The 18,379-nt window shown below is 38.0% G+C and overlaps 1 protein-coding gene across 6 annotated transcripts in view; it reads right to left on the bottom strand.

Moving 5' to 3' along the window:
* The window catches only part of MAGI2 (membrane associated guanylate kinase, WW and PDZ domain containing 2), a 764,477-nt gene that overhangs the window by 137,704 nt on the left and 608,394 nt on the right, over positions 1-18,379 (bottom strand). For 3 of the 6 annotated variants that reach the window (XM_064444109.1, XM_064444078.1, XM_064444087.1), the window contains exons 8-10: positions 13,609-13,730; positions 12,856-12,984; positions 11,941-12,123 (exon numbers count right to left, since the gene is read on the bottom strand). In XM_064444109.1, coding sequence (XP_064300179.1) covers positions 11,941-12,123; positions 12,856-12,984; positions 13,609-13,730 — 434 coding nt within the window. The remainder of the gene's footprint in view (positions 1-11,940; positions 12,124-12,855; positions 12,985-13,608; positions 13,731-18,379) is intronic. The other 3 variants (XM_064444093.1, XM_064444116.1, XM_064444103.1) reach the window with 1 other exon arrangement.

The following is an 18,379-nucleotide window of genomic DNA, read 5'->3' as shown; positions in this document are numbered from 1 at the left end:
ATAAATTCCCAAGGAACAGACCTATCAAGAAAAGAAAAGCTGTCCAATATTATCTGACTTTTCCTCAGCAGTACCACAGGTGATGCTCAGTACGGCAAAGAAAGTCTCAGTAAACACTGCATAAAACAATGCTGATTTTAATGCAGAATAAATTAGTTGAATACAACGAATTCTAATTTACTTTCACTAGGATCTGAAGAAGAAAGCAATACATCAAAAGGAGTGAAAGTGTCAGTGTTTAAAAGTTCTATACTCACATCACTGGTCTCAGACCTTTCTTGCAGAAATCCTTTTCTCCTTTTCTTTAGTACTGTGCCCTCCCCTCTCCCACCTCCTTCTACAGACGCAAACACATGCATGTAAACTCCCAACCTCCAGCTGTCTCTAAGCTTAAAATTACTGCCTTTTTTCCCTTCCTCTCTGCAGAAGAAAAACAAATAGTCACATCTTCAGCTCTAGTAAATCCTACTCCAGCCAGTTTTCCCCCAGTCCTGAACCCAGCCTCTAGAGATGGGACCCTCTTCTCCACTCCCTCCCAGTCATCCCCTGAGATTGATAGCTGAGACCTGGCAAAAATCCTGAGCTCCAGTCACCAAGAACTTGTCTAGCTCCTGTACACAGCACTCGCTTATCTGGGCATGACAGAGGAGCAGCGTTTAGGGGAGCCTGGCTCCTCCGCCACAGCACCACTCCGCTGTGGTCTCTACTGGAAGAGGAGATGAGCACAAGCGCGTGCTGCCTGGGCAGCTCCCTGCTGCTGCATGCACAGAGCACACAGTAGCAACATTGCATCTCGAGCTCCCCCTCCATTCACCGACTCAGAATAAATATCGCACTAATGTGACTGCTGGAGAAGACTTTTGTGGGGTGGAAAGAGGAAAGGCTGGATGAAATTTTCCAGGGGCTTTTCATCAGGATTAACTTCATGCCCACCTACTGGTTTGAAAAGTGCTCCTTATATTATTGAGAAATTTTCATTACAGATTTTTAAACTAATAAGACATTGTAAAAATGTCAGAACCATCAATTACAAAGAGGCAGTTGCATAAGTGCTGGAATAAACTTCGCTCTCTGACAAAGGCTATGTGAACAGCTAAACAGGGTGAGATGAGATTAGCACATTCGTGCCAATATCCTGATTCCGGAAATAAACAGTGAAAGATGCTTTAGAAGTGAAATCATAACAAAATTGCCTGAAATGTGTCTCTAACTTCTGTTAGTTAGAGGTTCACAAAGCTCCTGGAATATGATTTATATGCCTGGAAATGTTTCTTCATCTCTAGTGCAGCTCTGGATATTTTTACTTTATGCCATGCATCAAATGAGAAACTCAGAGCACCAACAAAAAATTGATCTACATGCGACTGAGCACAGATTTCTGTTTTAATGTGTACTACACAATTGCCATACGAAGTAGTTGGCTGAGCTTCATTAAGCTCACTAATATTTGTAGTAGTGGTGATGGGAGTTGCTAACTGCAATAATTATTGGACTTTACAAAGTTCTAAAATGACTGTTTCTCCTCTTGGATGGGAAAATTCAGGCACAGGGATGTTAACTAATTGGTTCAAGTAAAATATTTGCTAACTGTCAAGGAAGATATTTCCCATGCTAAATATACAGCAGAAATTGTACCTTAAAAGTAATTACTTAATTATTCTTAATTTTTCAAAGGGCTTAAAATTTGCTTTAAATTTTACCTTTAAAATTTGTGCTCAAATCATAATTAAAAGCAAATGAAGGGCTGAATTTCTGAACTCTCAGATTTTAATATACACAGAGATTGTATTTGGTTGCACAAATCTGGAGGCAGAGGGGGGATTATGCATTCTTAATCTATTTAAGTTTTAATACAAAATGAACAAAAATCTGAAACTCAGCTAAACGTTTACTTTTGCTTTTGATATTTGAATGGTATAATTAAGTCCTATATGCCCAAACTGTGAAAGTAAAAGAAAATCAAAGGTTGCATGGCTGATGATGTTGAAAAGTTGAGTTCTAATCCTAGATTATTAATTTCATTAGTGCAATATGAAGTCTCACATTTCCCGTCATCTCTTTATATAGAAAGAAGCTCTTTGCCCCCTCCCAGATCATTCTTCTTGTTAAGCAATAAGATATTATTATTTATTGTATGAAATGGTACATGAGAAGATGATGACTATTATTTTCAATGTATATTTTTGTCTGTTCATAAAAATAGCCAAATCATGCAAGATAGATGTTAATCACATTTGATAGGAGAAAAGTTATTTCTGCAACTTCAGCCTTTTTGGCAGCCACTGAGTTCATTGCACAGTGCTTACTCAACTGGTAACTTGCAGAACTTACAAAAATTGTCCTAATAAATTTGAAGATTATGACAATATATTTATCATCTCCTGGCCTATGTCAAATACCCTAATAGCACAATCTACAGATTTCATATGATGCAGTTCAGATTGAAGAATGAATTTATGGGCTTCTGAGACTTGTCATGCACACTGGTTTGGTATATGACAATATGAAGAGCAAAATGGGATAAAAGTGTCTTAGTATGTGATAGTAGACAGAAAAAATAATTTAACATTTCTTCTGCCTTTGTATTTTGCATGCTGCAGTATGTATGACATAGTTTTAGTATCCTTGTCTGTGCTTTTGGCCTTTGTAGCCATGTTTTCCATGGAGCCAGACCTTGAATTAATAGGAAAGTGAGGCTGCATGTACTTGAATAGTTCGTGTTCCAAATACTCTCTCTGCTTTTTCACCTTTACTCTTTTATATTTTACTTTATCACATTATTTCTGTATGATCTCATCCTCTGCTAAAGATACGGCACCTTTGAGCGCCAGAAGATCTCTGTTTGCTCTTGTTACAGAGACCTAGACTGGTGGCTTAGGTTAAACAGAGTGTGTATGTCTTGTATATATGGTTTGTGTTATATTTGTCCATAAAAGACAGGATTGTTTACATTATCATAGATCGTATCTGTATTGTGCCCTCTCTTCCCATCAAATTGCTTCACCTTTGGTTTCTGGGTTGAAAAAAACCATAACTGCAGTGAAAATCTGGTCAAAGGTGAAACAGTTTGATAAAAAGACAGTCAATGTTGTACATGTGGAATCTGGCATGGCTGGACATATTCAGACCTTAGTCATCTGTAATCAAACATGTTCAACTTTCTATTTAGTCAGTGCTGGAAGAGCTGCTTTAATGGCTTAGCCATTAACATTAACTTATTATACATAAACAGATCTGCTTATTTATTCTCTCCTGCAGAAGACTATGCGGCACACTTACATAACCCAGAACTTCACCTATTTACATGTCCAGTATTTTATTGTTTCAGTAGCAAGCACATATAGTCATTCTTAGGACTGATAAACATAGATCAAAATATAGTGCCAAAAAATGTGAATTTATTTCAAAATGAAGTAAGTGCCATAACTATGCATACTACGATTTGTCTCCTGTGCATAAATATGGATTTTATCAAAGCAAAATAAAAGATTGCTGTTCTTCTCAGATTCCTGCTGCATTTATGTGTATTTTGTGGACTTGAAAAAAATTAGTCTTTTGAAGAGTCACTATAGGAAAGAAAACAAGTTACATACATTATTCAGTCCTAATATTGGTATACGTTTTATGGGCACCAGTAATATCTACACCAAAATATTATAAGTGCTGGATATAAAAATGAATTTATAATCCCCAGTACATGGCTGAACTCAACCATCAGACTTCCTATACTGTTGCTGTTTAAATGTTTAAATAAGAGAAGACGAAGCCTATCAAGTTTAAAAGGATTTTTGCTGTTTCTTTTAAGTGTTCATGAAACTGTAACTGTGAGCTTTGAATTAGGCTAGGGGAAACAAATATCCTTAAAATTGTCAGAAGAGGGTTATTATTACAGTAATGAATCAATCACTGCTTGCTGTAATAGATGATAAGAAAAAACAAAGGAGTCTATTAACACACTCTTAAGGCATTGAAGGAGGAATGTGGTTGTTTAAGTAGGTGTCTAATGTCATTTATGACAGCCGTTGGCATTTGAGATGTTCATATGGAACTTGCAGGTATGACACAGGACTTACAGGAGACTGCTGCCTGAAGGGCAGGAGGAGGCTTGGTGGGATCTCTGGCACTTTTAATGGCACTGGACACGTATGTTTATGCAACTGAATTGCTCTCCAAACATTGATAGACTTAGTTCTGCACTCGAGGTAACCTTTTCCTCCCTGTTGGCACCGTACTTGGGTCTTATGTTCCTTAATGTGATGCTTTGAACCACCTCAAATTAAGGTACTAAGCCTAAAGCCTGAGACAGAAAATTCCCAAGATTTCTAAGTTACGGCAAACTTTAGGGCTAATACCCAAGATATGGAGTCAGAGACCACTGAGCCTCATTTGTACTAGGAATACAGAAGCAGAATCATCCCATGAAGCAAGACAGTGTGTGAGGTGAAGACAAGACATGCCTAAGATTTTTTCCTAATTATTCCTCTGATATAAAGGATATACTGTCTATTTTCAGAAGCATTTTGAAATCCAAGTTAGATGCTCTGCTGTAATTGCTCTTACAGTTTGTATAAGTAATATTAATTGAAGACTTCAAGGGAATAGCCAAATGGCAGGGCTAAAAAGAATCAATAGCTCTCACACCTCAAGGAATATTTATGCAAAGTGGAATGGTTTTAATAGGCAAGATTCATATGCGGTGCTTAATGAATGCTCAGTAGCTTGATAGATAGGCAACATGGACTCAAGCTCTAACTCCATATCGGGCAGAACAGATAGTGACATATGGATTTTCTGCACCTCGGGGGAGAACACAATGCTATTGAATATCACACCAGCCAGCCAAAGAAATCTGACAAGATGCACACCAAGATCTTGGATGTCGACAGTAACAGTGTGTGGTATACAAAATATGGATAGAAATTTTTTACTCTAGGCTCGTCTCTGTCCTCGTTATCATTCAATGAGTACCTAACAATCTACTGAGTACCAAAATAGTAAAATTTTGAAGCAAACACTAAAATAGGAACCTCATGAAGATTAGAATTCAGTAACTTTTTCACAGAAGTGGAAATTTCCCCAGGTCTTTGGTTAAAGTAAGAAGCAATTTACAGATATTATTGTGACCACTGTAGTAAGTTCATCTTATATGAAAGCAATAAAAATAAAACAAAACAAAAAGGAAAATTAATGTTAGAAAAAATAGCACAAATACTAAAAATTTCTAGGAAACTAAGTGCTATCTTCTTTTTTATCTCTTTACACACCAAGTTCATGTCAAATAAACAGTATAAAGATATCAAATAAACAGTAAAATTGGCATTTTTAAATTTGCTTTCCGTTTGACACCTCTGAAGTATAATGTGGTCAGAGTTCACAGCTTTCCTCTACAACTAGGGGAATAGAAACTTTTATCTTCTAAAATTTAAGCCAAGATTCACATTAGGCACCTTTAAAAAAAAAATAAAATTAAGAGTTGCGCTTTAAATAATTCTGGTTACATAGAGATTCAGGATAAAATTGTGAGGACTAGCAACACTGCATCAGTCTACCTTGGGAAGATTCTCAAAAGTCAGGGTTAGTTTTACCTACACACCTCTTGAACAGTTTTGGCATTAGTTACATGACATACTCAAGCTTTTATGGTGAGAAATATAAAGTGGGTTGAAAGAAGTGGGATGCTGTGTACCGCACAAAGGAAAAAAAAAGAGAAGGGCAGCCTCTAGATGTCCATTTGTCTCAGCTATGAACTAGCGGGCCATCCATTAACTCCATCCTCATGTTGGGTGTAAAGACCACAGCATTGACATTGCAGTTCCTCTCAACCTCCTCTCCTTGGAAAGCCAAATTAAATTGTGAAATGAAAGAAGGCTGGTTTTAGAAATTTGGGTTGAGGTTTTACCAAATGGTTACTCCTGTTTTGGCTCACAAAAGGGAAAATGTAACCAGTGTCACTGGTGAAAGAAACTGTTAGGTGTTGTGGCTGAACAGAGAATGCAATGATTTTGGTTGCACATGATGCGAATACACTGTTTCTGCTGTGTTTTGCACTGTTTCCTTGTCTGCCTGTGCTGGAGGGAGTAGGAAAACAGGCAGTAAACATTACACAAATCCATACTGACTGGCCTAACATGGGTAGGAGAAATTCTTGTTCTCCTTGATGCCTGAAATACTTCATGTTACTGCTGTTAGTTAGTTTCCAAACAGTTAATTTTCCTTCTCTTAACTCCATGGGATTAATAGCAACATCTGAAGAGAGAGAGGTCTTCAGTTTTAGCTAGGCTGAAATGGGGAGACAAAAGACCACTGCTGGTTCAGATGAAACTTCATAGCTTCCAAACAAAGCAAGGGTATCAAGTGACATTGATAACACAAGCTGTTTTTAAGTATGCTGCTCCATTCTTACAGACCTGTCATGTGGCATAAGCTTGCAGCTGCAAGACTGACATTTGGTGAGGTCTTGGCATATATTAAGAGTCTTTTAGCCTGGAGATGCATAAGGATAATGTAAAGATACTCTTTCCTCAGCAGTCCAACATGTAGCCCAATATCCCATGTTCCTGATGCAATGCCTTCATTTTGGGAGGCCAGTCTTCCTGGTGCCACCAGATAAGGTAGCGATAGGGTGTCAGTGAGGTGAGTTAACTAAATTTCAGCCATCTTCTGGTATTGTGGAAATGAAGTCCTACATATGTGTGTGATCAGTTTCTCACGGACCTCCTGGTCAGTGAACTTCCTGAGGTGACAACCTTGGTAAAAAGTCAGCTACCATGGTGGGGGAATATTGTAAAAGGGAATATTGTCAGATGAATCTTGATTGATTGCACGTGAGAGACACTTGAGCTGTCTGATTGTTTCTAGTGTTGCTGGAACTGGACAGCCTGCATCTCATCTAATCTGACATTAGGTGAGACAGTGGTTTGTTCATTTGAACTGACGATGGACAAACAGGGAACAGAACTAAGGATCTCTTTGAACTTGTAAAAATGCATCCTTTTGCAGATGTCCTCAATTCCTTCTGTCTTGAGTACTCTACTTTTTACAGACCTTGTGAGAAATTAGCCTTGCTATGCAAAAATATGCATGAATAATGACTAGATAACTATTCCCTAAGCTTAGTGACATTGTAGGGTCAGCCAGCTGATAATGGCTTTAATTTTGTTCTTGTTCAAGAAAATAACAACATTTATGATTTTGTAGATCAAGCGTGCAGTCTCTCTGATTTTCTTACATTTAAAGTAACCTCAACTTCTTGAAAAAGTAATCATGTATAGAAGATTGTTACGGGTTTTGATGGTAGGCCCATGGATAGCAGCAAGGTTACGGGTCAGTCCTTCCAGTATTTCTAACAGCTGGCTCACTCCCTTTGGAGATCTCTCAGGTGCAGTAGAAATTCTGAGTGTTAGATGTGGGACTGATCTCTAGAGTTAGGTCTCTAGACTCTAGGCTTCATCCTAATACAGTAATCTAGAAGTGGTAGATATCTATTCATATGATAGGTGTAGACATCTGTCTTGTAGACTTCTATATTTGTTAGCTGAACCTTATCTTACATTTATCAATTTTTATCTCTAGAATAGATTAACCAATATAGTGAAGCTACCATTCCTGAGAGAATAGTATCTAAAAAAACTGATGTCTGCATTGTTTACAGGTGATTTAGCATCTTGGAGCTGGCCAAATGTATGCTTCGCTGATGAAATGAAAGAGCATGTTTCCCATTTCTTGATTCACTGTTGAACTATGACAATTCATTACAAATGTATATATGTTTCTGGAAAGTTCAACCTGCAATGACCATATCTATTAAACAGTCAGAAGGGTCATCAACAGACTCAATTAATCACCTGTGCACCATGTCTTTGAGCTGTTTCCTGGAAACTTTCACCAAAGGAACTGGAACTGAAATGTACAGACTGAGAATCTTTCCTGAGCTTGATTATGTGGGAGCGTTTTAGTTTATCTAGTCCATTGAATAACCTTGAGAATTGCGGGTAAGTTTTTGCCTTTGCAGTTTGAGCTTTTATCTGACTCAGCCGCAGGCCTAAATCTTTGCCTGAGAACAGCAGTCATCCAAAATCACTCACTGTATAAAAATCTTTTCATGTAGATGCAGTCTTTTACCAGTGACGTTCACTCAGCATTTTAATGGGATACATGGGCCTCTTCAATTCAGACAGTTTTCTGCTGGCAGCGTGAGGCTTCAGACAAAACAAAGCAATGTAACCTCTCAAGAAAGAATGTGGTATCAGCTCTTAGGCTGTCTTGAGGTAGACAGAGATGCTGTAGAGTGTAATGTTCATATCCAGCAGCTTGATTGAGCTCCAAATGCTAAAACATGTCCTAGAAAGGCATTCACAGTATTATTAACAGCCATTAGCTCACAGATGCTAGATTTACATGAGGGCATAATAACCCTTAGGAATCCTGAAACATCTGGCAAATGAGATCAGGAATGTAATTTTGGCTGGTTTTGATTCATCCACTGAGACGTGGTTCCTCTAAGTCTGCTTGTGAGGTTTGTTGTGGGTCTGGGACAATTATAGCTACTTCTTAGTGCCCAGCAGTGGGCTCTGAGTGGTGGTGTTAGATCACCAAGACCTCAGATATTTCTTGTTGCATCTCAGTGCACTCAGTTTGCCTCACTGCTTTAATTGTTTCACAGCATCACAGCAATGCCAAGCCACTGTCAGGCAGCTGCTTCCATGTTCCAAGGGAAGAAGTCCAAAATTGTTTCATTTTGAAACCTGCAGGTGAAATCATTGTGTTGTAATAATGATAAAAGGGTGACAATAACATCTTACCTAGATTCACCCTTCTTTTTGAATAGCACCTGTATCTGACCCCTAAATTAAGTTTTGGGTGGAGAAGTAAACCAAAGTTCCAATATTAGTTTTCTATGAGCTTACTTCTTCAACAGTTAGGATAAAGTACAGCATTGGTGTCTTCAGACTGTGGCTGAGATCAGGTAAGATGAAGGAGATGGTGCCTTTTCTTCCTTTTTCCCCTTATCTGACGCAGGTCTAAAACACCAGGATTTTGTTTACCACTTGGCCAACAAAAAAAAATAATAAATCAGCGTTGCAAGGGAAAGCCTCCAGAGTTGTATTGCAGCTGGGAGCACCAGCACCTGTCGTTATCCCTTACACCCAGGTTGCTTCACAGATCATAGTGCCAATGTCCTCAGGCTTTCTACTATGATACCCTACTGCCACAATATGATATTTTGATCATTTATCAAAGCCTCCTATGACTGTGATCATAGATGGAGGACACATAAATTGCAGAACACCATGCAGTTAATCTCAAAAGAATAAATAAAATCTATTTCAAAAGCTCATACAATGATGTCTACCTAACAAACAAAAGGTACATATGTAATTTCAAATAGTTTTAAAACATAAGATTTTAACAGCTTTACGAACGAAATGCTATTGATGGAACTTGGTAGGTTTTCATATCTCCAGTTGTTTAGACTGTAAAATGGCTGCATAGGGAGAGAAAACCTACATCAGCAAGTGTGAAAAGGACTCAATATCAGGAAACGCAAGCACATTGCTGAACAGTGCTATTATAAATATTCTGACCTTAAATATCTTTTTTTCATTTTACCATTATCAGATTTAGAAATCACTTCAAATGTTCATAGAAACCATGTTAGATGCCACAATCGTTAGCCTGAGATTCTCCAATTACTTTACATCAGAACTCTGTCACTCTTCTCAAAAATGAAGACATTTGAGGCCAGAATTTATTCTGAGATGTAATTTTGTACATATCAGGCTCACATAACTATAGAGTTATTATATATTTGAATGTACATTTCTGTCTTGCATTCTTAATATAGTTGAATTAATTACCTTGGAAAAAAGAATCAATGCTATTTCTCTGTATTTTAAAGCACATTTTTCCTATATGTTCCCATCACAATCCATGACTACAGTAATCGCCATCAATAGTATTATGACACCACATTCAATTTCAACATAAACATTTAAGTTGCAAGAATACTCTCTTTTCCAGGGAAAAGAGCTCTATATTAAGAAGTTCCCCAATAACCAGCCCACAATTTAGATGGATTAGCAAGTAACTACATTTGAGTGTTGGATCTGAGCATACTAAACCATGACAAACAAGGAAAATCTCTCACACAGTGTATCAGGTAATATGAAAATACTAGGAAAAATGAAGTTCATGTTACTAAAATCTCTTGAACTTCAGGAAGTCTGTTGTATCCTTTGTTCACTTAATCAGCTAATTTAATTTTTCCTTTGGGAGTCAAATTACATTAAGTTAAAATGGCAACAAGAACTGAGAATTAAAAAGCTGTTAGACTATTTTTTAGTAAAATCAATGCAAACAATCTAATTCTACTTTTTTTCTTACATTTTACTTCTTTATATAAATCATCTGTTTATCCATTTGGCATCAGAAACATCATACCGGCTGTAATATAAGATTTAAGGCAAATTGTGGTGTTTTAAAAATAATGCTTTTCACATCCTTCACACTTCCTACTTGCAAAGTCCTGGAGAGTCCTACAGAATAAACTAGGGTTCAGGGTGATTTATTCTGACATATGATAGTCCAGATAATTTCTTTGCTACAACAAAGAAATACTTGAGAGTGTTCCACCCAAATTATTGGTGCCTCTGTGTGTTTATGTGTCTGCCTCCTGCACTGTAACACACTAAAAGGACCATAGTCTGTTGCTGTGGTCCATCCACAGTGATCTGTCACAGGTAGGAAATTCTCTTATCTTCACAGTGAATCTGGCCTCTTGATTTTCTGGGGGGGCCACATAAATCCCAAACTAGCATCTCTATAAAGCATTGGTGAGAAGTGAAAGCAAAAATTATGCACATGTCCCAGGACCAATGTGCAGCTTGACTAGTATCGGAGGAACAAGGACTGCTGGGGAGAGATGGTGCACAGCGACAGGGCTACGAAAACACTGGACTACAGTCACTGGTCATCAGTTGCACCAGTGGAAATCCCTGTTGGATCTAAAGAACAAAAATCTTCACCATGAGAGTGCTAAGTATTGGGACAGGAGCCTGTAGAGGCTGTGGGATCTCTGTCCTGTAATATTTCCTGAAGTCCCATGGATGAAGCCCTGAGCAACCTGATCCAACCATGAAGTCAGCACTGCTTTGAGCAGGAGGTTGTTGACTGGAGGTCCCTTCCAAATGAAATTATTCTATTATTTTCTGATTGTCTTCTCCTACAGGAGATGACAGCTGTTTTGCAAACTGAGTTCATCTTCCTCCAAAAATGTTTAATCCATATATAGACTTGATGTGACCCTCCAAACCTTTAAGACAGCGGTTTGTAATGTTTATCAATCTGTGGACATGAAAATATTTCCAATGTTGGTCCAGATCTTAAAAGCAACTTTAAATCTCTTCAGAGGAAGTTTCTTTTACTTACTTAGTTTTCACAGATTCTGTATTAGTAGGCCACGGATGCCTACGTGTCCATATGCCACACTGAAAACTCTTGTTTTGATGGTTCTAATGAGAACAATGTTGGATAAGACTTGACTTTGATTATTTTGCAAACCCATCCTTTCTAAAGAAATAAATTTGCACGTAGTAGTCTGTGTTCTCTCTGCCTGTTTCTTTCTGTGCACACACTCACCTTCAGTAAGTAACCTATAAACCAAAGAACATCAAATCCCATTTTTATGTAAAAGAATTCAGAGATCTTTTCTCCCTTAAAATATTGTGAAATGAGAAAAAAATTAGCTACTTGTCATTATTAGAAAGAAAAATTAGAGGAAAGTTTTATCTGAGAAGTTTATCTTATAGAGCAGACATATTAACATATTACACATTAACACAGAAAGTAGTATGGAAAAACATATGCATTCACAGAGAAAGCAAGACTCAGAAATCTGTATCTACTTCTCCTATAAAAGAACAGAGGAACCATCTTAATTACCTGTTTCCATTTTCCCATCTTGTGCTGCAGGCCCATCAGGAATTACACTCTTCACCTGGAGAAACTCATCCGGCTCATCCCCACCAATGATGGTAAATCCAAAACCCATGTTGCTTTTCTTAAGAGTTGTGCTGAGGAAAGTCCCCTTCAGCTGTGAAGCATCACGGGTGAAGAGTGGTTTTTCTACATCAGTCAACACAAACGAGAAAGACAAAAGTTATGATCTAGTCACAACACAGCAGGGACAGCAGATAACAATGTTGTCTGACAGCATGTGACAGTGTATGAAAATCAAGGAAATAAAGAGTGCAGGCATTCCAGGAAAAAATTATTTGTGAGTTCTTAATACAAAGCTTAAAATGTATTTCTTATCTGTGGCAGATCAGCCATAAGTGGGGAGTTACAAATGTTTTTTCATATTAGAAATACATTTAGAAGTAGGTATTGTGTAGCTAAAAAAATTGCAAGAATAAAAATGATCTGTGAGGTAATTTAAAAACCTCTTTCCTAATCTATAAATTCAGATTTGTCTACAAAGTAATACATTCTCCAGAATTTCCCTCCCACCCACAATGAGGAAAATGTCCCCTGAATACCTCATTCCATTTGTTACCAAGCAGTGCTAAATATTAGCTAAATATTATATATCAGCTAAATATTAGCTGATAAATATTTTCTTTCCAAACACGTGAGGTTTTGGCATTCAGCAAGTGACACACGTAACCGCTGCGCAACCTTCGCATGCCCTCTCCGCATGCCTCGGTGCGCAGTGTGGGTGGCAGGGGCTCCCCGTGTCTCTCTCCCATGCTGCGCTTGGTGAGAAAGGGTGGGAGGAAGGTGCAAAGGTTGTGACTTCAACTGCTCTCGCTACGCCCACAGCAGCGGGGCTGGGCTGGGCGGCAGCGCAGGACATACCGTGCAGCCTGCGCGTCCCGGCGGGGTCGCGCCAGCACTGGGACAGGTCATTCACGCTGTGGGACCTCTTGGGAGCGGGGCGCAGGTGGGCGAGTTTGGGTCTAGGTAAGGTTGATGAGGAGCTTTCTACTGTTACAAAGGAGAACAAGCCTCATTCTCTGGCTATAAGCTTACATTAAAGTTTATTTGTCTCTACCAATACTGTTTGCTGCTTATACAGCTCATTTTAAGCACATTAATTTTTACGTTACCAAGAGGCTGTATTCTGGTAAACTCCTGTAACACAGTGCTTGAGGCTTTTAACTTAATTGATGCTTACTAGATGAGCTAGCTTAGAAACATACCAAACATCAATTAACAGTAATTTAGAGAAAGTACAATTAATTATTTCAGTGTTGCCAACCTCGGGTGCTCAAGAGAGTCATACATTCCCAAGAACAGCATTTGATTTTATTTAGAAAATTACTTTGGGTTTCTTATTGTGCTTTCTGTTTCTCCACCTTTAGGAAACACTAGGGTCCACTTTACTGTCTTTTCTCTGTGCCTCTGAAGGTTAGAGTATTTTAGCTGGCTCATGAATCCTGCAGTTCTGGGAGTTGGACATTTAGGGAAGAAAAATTCTAGGAGATAGGTGATAACATTGTGAGAATTGGCAACACTACTTTTTTAATCAGACTATGACAAAATCATTGTCACATAAACAGGAGAGCAGGATCTTTCTTCTTAACTAAGATAGCTGACATGGTACTGTACCTCGGAAACCTTGGGCCTGCATAGGCTTTGTTCCAAGTTCTGCGTTGGGCATGTTATGCTGCTGTAGCTTCCTTTTTGCTTCTAGGACAGGGTTTTCAAATTGTGTTCTTCTATTTATGTGGCTGGAAAAAATTTGGTTTTGATTAAAAACTGGGTTCAGTTGGGGGAAATGATCATTTTCACAGTAGGATGCTGTATGTGACTTAGGTGTGTGTGGTTAAAGAGTGAAACCATTATGGAACCCCAATGGGCCTGAGCATGTCCCTTATACTCCACACAATTTTGTTGGGGGTAAGAAATGCACAATCTAGCGCACTGCATAATGAACAGCACTGAAAAGTATCCTATAATTTCAGTATGCTGAACTCTGCTACAGACAAATGGTTTTGATCTATGGGACTACATATTAAATAGCAGTACTGCTGAAGCACGTTACAATGACCGTTTTTCATGTCTTTTGTACAGGCATTGTTCTGTGCATGATTCAAACGATCTGAACCAGTTTTGTGCATTATCGATCAGCTGCAAGTGAAACGACTTAATCACTTGCAGAAAAGGTAGAGTCTAGAACATGGAGTGCTTTTATGATCACAGCTTAGAAATAAATAGGAATAGGAAATAAATATGAAATAAACTGAAGATTATTTCTTTTTTATTATACGGTATATATCTGCTCAGCTGTACAGAAGAATTGGATGTTGCAGAAACTAAGCCAGATGGTAGATTAGAACTACATAGATAAATATATGAAATGTAAGAAAAGATGATGTACAAATTTTTTCTTGATGTTTTATATTTCTTGCAACAGGTCAGTAAGTGCATCTCTGTCATTACACCACTAATTTTCTGTATTGTGTTTAGAACTACTATCTTAACTACATACTCTCGTCATATCCTTGATTTCAATTCTTTAATTTAAAGCATACATTTTATCAATCAATGAGTAATCCTACAATCCTGTCGTGTGATATGTTTCACATGTTTTCTGAAGAAGGCAAAACAATTTATTACGCTGCATTGAACAACTCCACAAGATAGGATCACGATAGGATCACAACTGAGAAAAGGGTCTTGTGCTGCAAATGTTGTTCTGGGGATACAAATACATATGTGGAGGAGGGCTGGTTTCAAACATGTCACTTCTTATTTGTTCTCACTGAGCTGCTATGTATTGAGTTCTTCTGAAAACTGAAACGCAATCATGGGCTTTAAGCGCTTAGAGAGGTGACCTGGGAACTTTTGAAACTCTGAGATCCTAAAAAGTGTTGAATACCTCCAATTTATATTGAAATGACCTTTTATGCCACATTAAGCACTTTTCAGGTCCCTTGGGCTTCAGATCCTACCACTGCTTCAAAGAAAGTAAGTGGAATTGCCATTAAGAAGTGAGGTAGAGGAAAGGCAGCAAGTCCTATGGGAGTGCGTACACTTGGAAAATCAGAATTTAGTGGCCAGAGCTAATGCAATGAAAAGATTTCCAGTCATGTAAAAGAATATTTGATTTAATGAGAGGGAGTAAATGTGATAAATCCTGAAGCTGCTACTTTGTTAACATAGCTATAACTCATTCAAGTGGCTGCTAACTTGCTCTCCTACTATAAAATTTTGATTAATAGTTGTCTTGTAAATTTTAATCTATGCTGCAGACAGAGAAAGTTTCTTTTGTTTCTTTCATTCTTCAGGCAGGCTCTTCAAAATTGTAGGCTTTCCTCTCCTAGAATTTTGCTTTCTAGTTAGATCACGTTGTAATTGTCAGGATCTTCAGCACCTTGGTCTATTGCAAACCTAGAAATGTATGATGGAGAGGAGACAAACTTCACCAGTTAAAAACAGAGAAAGACAAGACTTATATGCATTAACTAGGGTAATTATGAACTACTAACATAAGCATGAAAAAGGTAGTTTTCATGCTACCACCTATCATGTGATGTATTTCAATATTTTAAAGGAAATATTACTTCTGCCATTACATGAGGCAGTGATTGAACATCACATGAAATAGTACATAAAGTTCTGATCACCCATGACCAATAAAATGAATCCACAGAAAAGGTCTTGCAGAAAGACCAGTGAAAGAGAGTCTTCTATAACAGCAGACCAAAGAAGTTTTAGCTTTTTATTTAAGCAGAATGAATTCTGATATATAATGCATTCTATGAATACATTTGGAAGTAAATACTAGAATGTATTAAAGATGGCAAGATTTCAGACTTGAAATCTGTAGGCTTCTTAACAGCAGAAGTGTGAAACTACAGAACAGCTTCCAATAGCAGATATGGGGTAAAATGCCCAGCTTGTTTTACATTAGCATTTGATAAGGTTAAAAACAGGGTTGCTATATAGTGGGTTAATTGCTTCAGCATAGAGATCATGTCTTATTTTAGAGGCTCTAAAGTATCCTGCCCTGGTCTTCAGCTGCACTTTGAGAAGACCACGGCTTTCCTATAGCTTTTGTGCCATGTTATACAGCTGTAATGGATATCCAAAACCACACTACAGATCTGCATTTAGGACCTTGGACTATGCTTAGTGTCATGCTGTAACTAAAGGGCACACCTCAGTGCTGCAGGAGGCCTCTTGCAGACTTAAGTTACAACTTATTTGTGGTTCTGTGATATCAAAAAGATGGGGTTTTAACTAATACAGTGTATGTCTGTGGCTAAAGGAACATCAGACATCACAGCTAGAATATTATCCACTGCCTCTCTGCAGTTTCTAGGTAGAGTTTAAGTTGTGGTTTAGTCCATTTACACAGAAACCTCTTCAGTAATGGCTAGCTTGAAAATGACATTTTTGTCCTAGCAGATCAGACAGGAAGACTAGCAGAGGTACTTGAAGCACCTCGAGTTATTGGTGCAACTTTAATAATTCTTAACTCCAGTTTATTCCCATATGTTGACTGTTTTATGGTAATGTGCAGTCTTGAAAGCACAATGTGAGAACTGCCGACAAATTCAAACCACTGCATTAAATATTGTGCCCAAAAGGAGTCAAATGAAAGAAAATTATCCTGATAATCAGTCATTTTTATCAGTCACTAACACTGGATTTATGCTCCTAGACTGATGAGACATGAGATGCCTCCCTTTCATGCAATTTTAAGTGCTATACAGCTTCATAGCTAAATCAGAAAAATGGCTCCTGATGAGTTTACCTGAGAAAGAAGTTATTAAGCTAAGTATTTCCCTTGAAAGGACATTCCAGCCTTTCATCTAGCTACTTCAGCTGCATACAAAATAGATATTACTAACCTAGGCCTTAATAAGACAAGCCAAATGCGAGTTTTAGGGATGGTTACAAATAAGTGATTTTGTGGTTAAAATAGATTTTGGATGTGATCCAAAAATGTATTGCTCCTTGCTCATAGTATCCAATTCAGTGAGCATTTCTATCTTCACTTTTCTTCCTTTATTTTATACAATCCACATTAAATATATAAGCCTAATACAAAGACAAGAATCCAATTAATTTCTCCTAGTGCCATTGTGGCTGTACAGAAGAATCATGCTGCCTTTTGTTTGCTTTCTAGTCCTAGGAACCCTGAATTTCCCTCTGCAGAGAAGAAGGGGTAGTTGGTGCTGCTGTCCTCTGTTAGCTCACTGTATAGCTAACTGCGGACAACCCCTCAGAGGGTAGGATTTGGTTCTGGGCTGCATTTAGCTGTGAAGTTGAAATAGTATCTCCTGTGTTATCAGTAGGTATTGTCGCTAGCCAGCCTATAAAACATATGCATTATTCTGGCATTTCATCAGTGAATGTGGCCAGGCCAAGTTGCTTTTGTGATGGAGTTTCTTGTTAGGTGTGCTTAAGACAACTGAAACACATTCCTAGGAGACTTATGAGCAGTAATGCTCCTTGTATGCAGATTTTAATTGATGACCAAGATACCAAGCCCTGCCAAAATGGCAGCACAACTAAGCATGTGCATCAGCAGGAGTTTAACGTGTCTCCTTTTCTTAGCTACTTTAATGTATAAGCTTTTTTTGGTATATTGTGACTCTAACTTTTGAAATTGTTGCCTATAACCCACCGAAGTAATTCTGAGGATCAGGATGCCTAAAAGATGGACATTCTGATGCATAACTTGTTAGGGCCTAACTCCTCTTTACATTCACATTTTCCTGTAACTAATACTTTATGATGACATAAAGACCTGAAATAAGTTTTTCTATTTGTGAAATACCAGAGTGTTGTCAGAAATTGTAACTCAAGGATGTATATTTCTCCAGAATAAATATCTGTATGGCTAATTTAGTCATTCTATTAAGGAGACTATGTCTGGAAATTGAGTGCTGTGTTGTAGTTAATCATCCTTAAAGGGAGAAATAATCTTTTGGTAATTAGAATGCTGAAAGACCCAGCTCACTCTAATAACCACATTCTCTCCATAGCCCTGCGCAGCTAAGTGCTGCTAGTTCTTAGTTTATAAATTTAGAGAAAATTGGATGAAAGTTGACCTACATATAGCAAACACTTCTCATTTATGCCAAATGCCTACACCTTACAAATGAAGCCTGGACCTGCATAACAAGGCAAATGAAGATTTTAATAATGTCTCATGCCTACATTCATGCATGATTAAGAGAGGAAGTTATACTGGGGACTTTATGCTTTAACAGAATTTGCAAATATGTTGTGATTAGTCTTTATTAACTTTGCTAGCAGGACCTTGAGGTTTTGCTTTGTTTCTTATTTAGCTTTTCCTCTGGTGTCAGACTATTGGGGCTGAGCATGGCTGGCCTTTGTAAGATGAACCTGAGTTTGTCTGCCT

Source organism: Phalacrocorax carbo, chromosome 1, assembly GCF_963921805.1.
Source record: "Phalacrocorax carbo chromosome 1, bPhaCar2.1, whole genome shotgun sequence".
In the NCBI taxonomy this organism is placed as follows: domain Eukaryota; kingdom Metazoa; phylum Chordata; class Aves; order Suliformes; family Phalacrocoracidae; genus Phalacrocorax; species Phalacrocorax carbo.
This window is presented reverse-complemented; position numbering and strand designations above follow the sequence as displayed.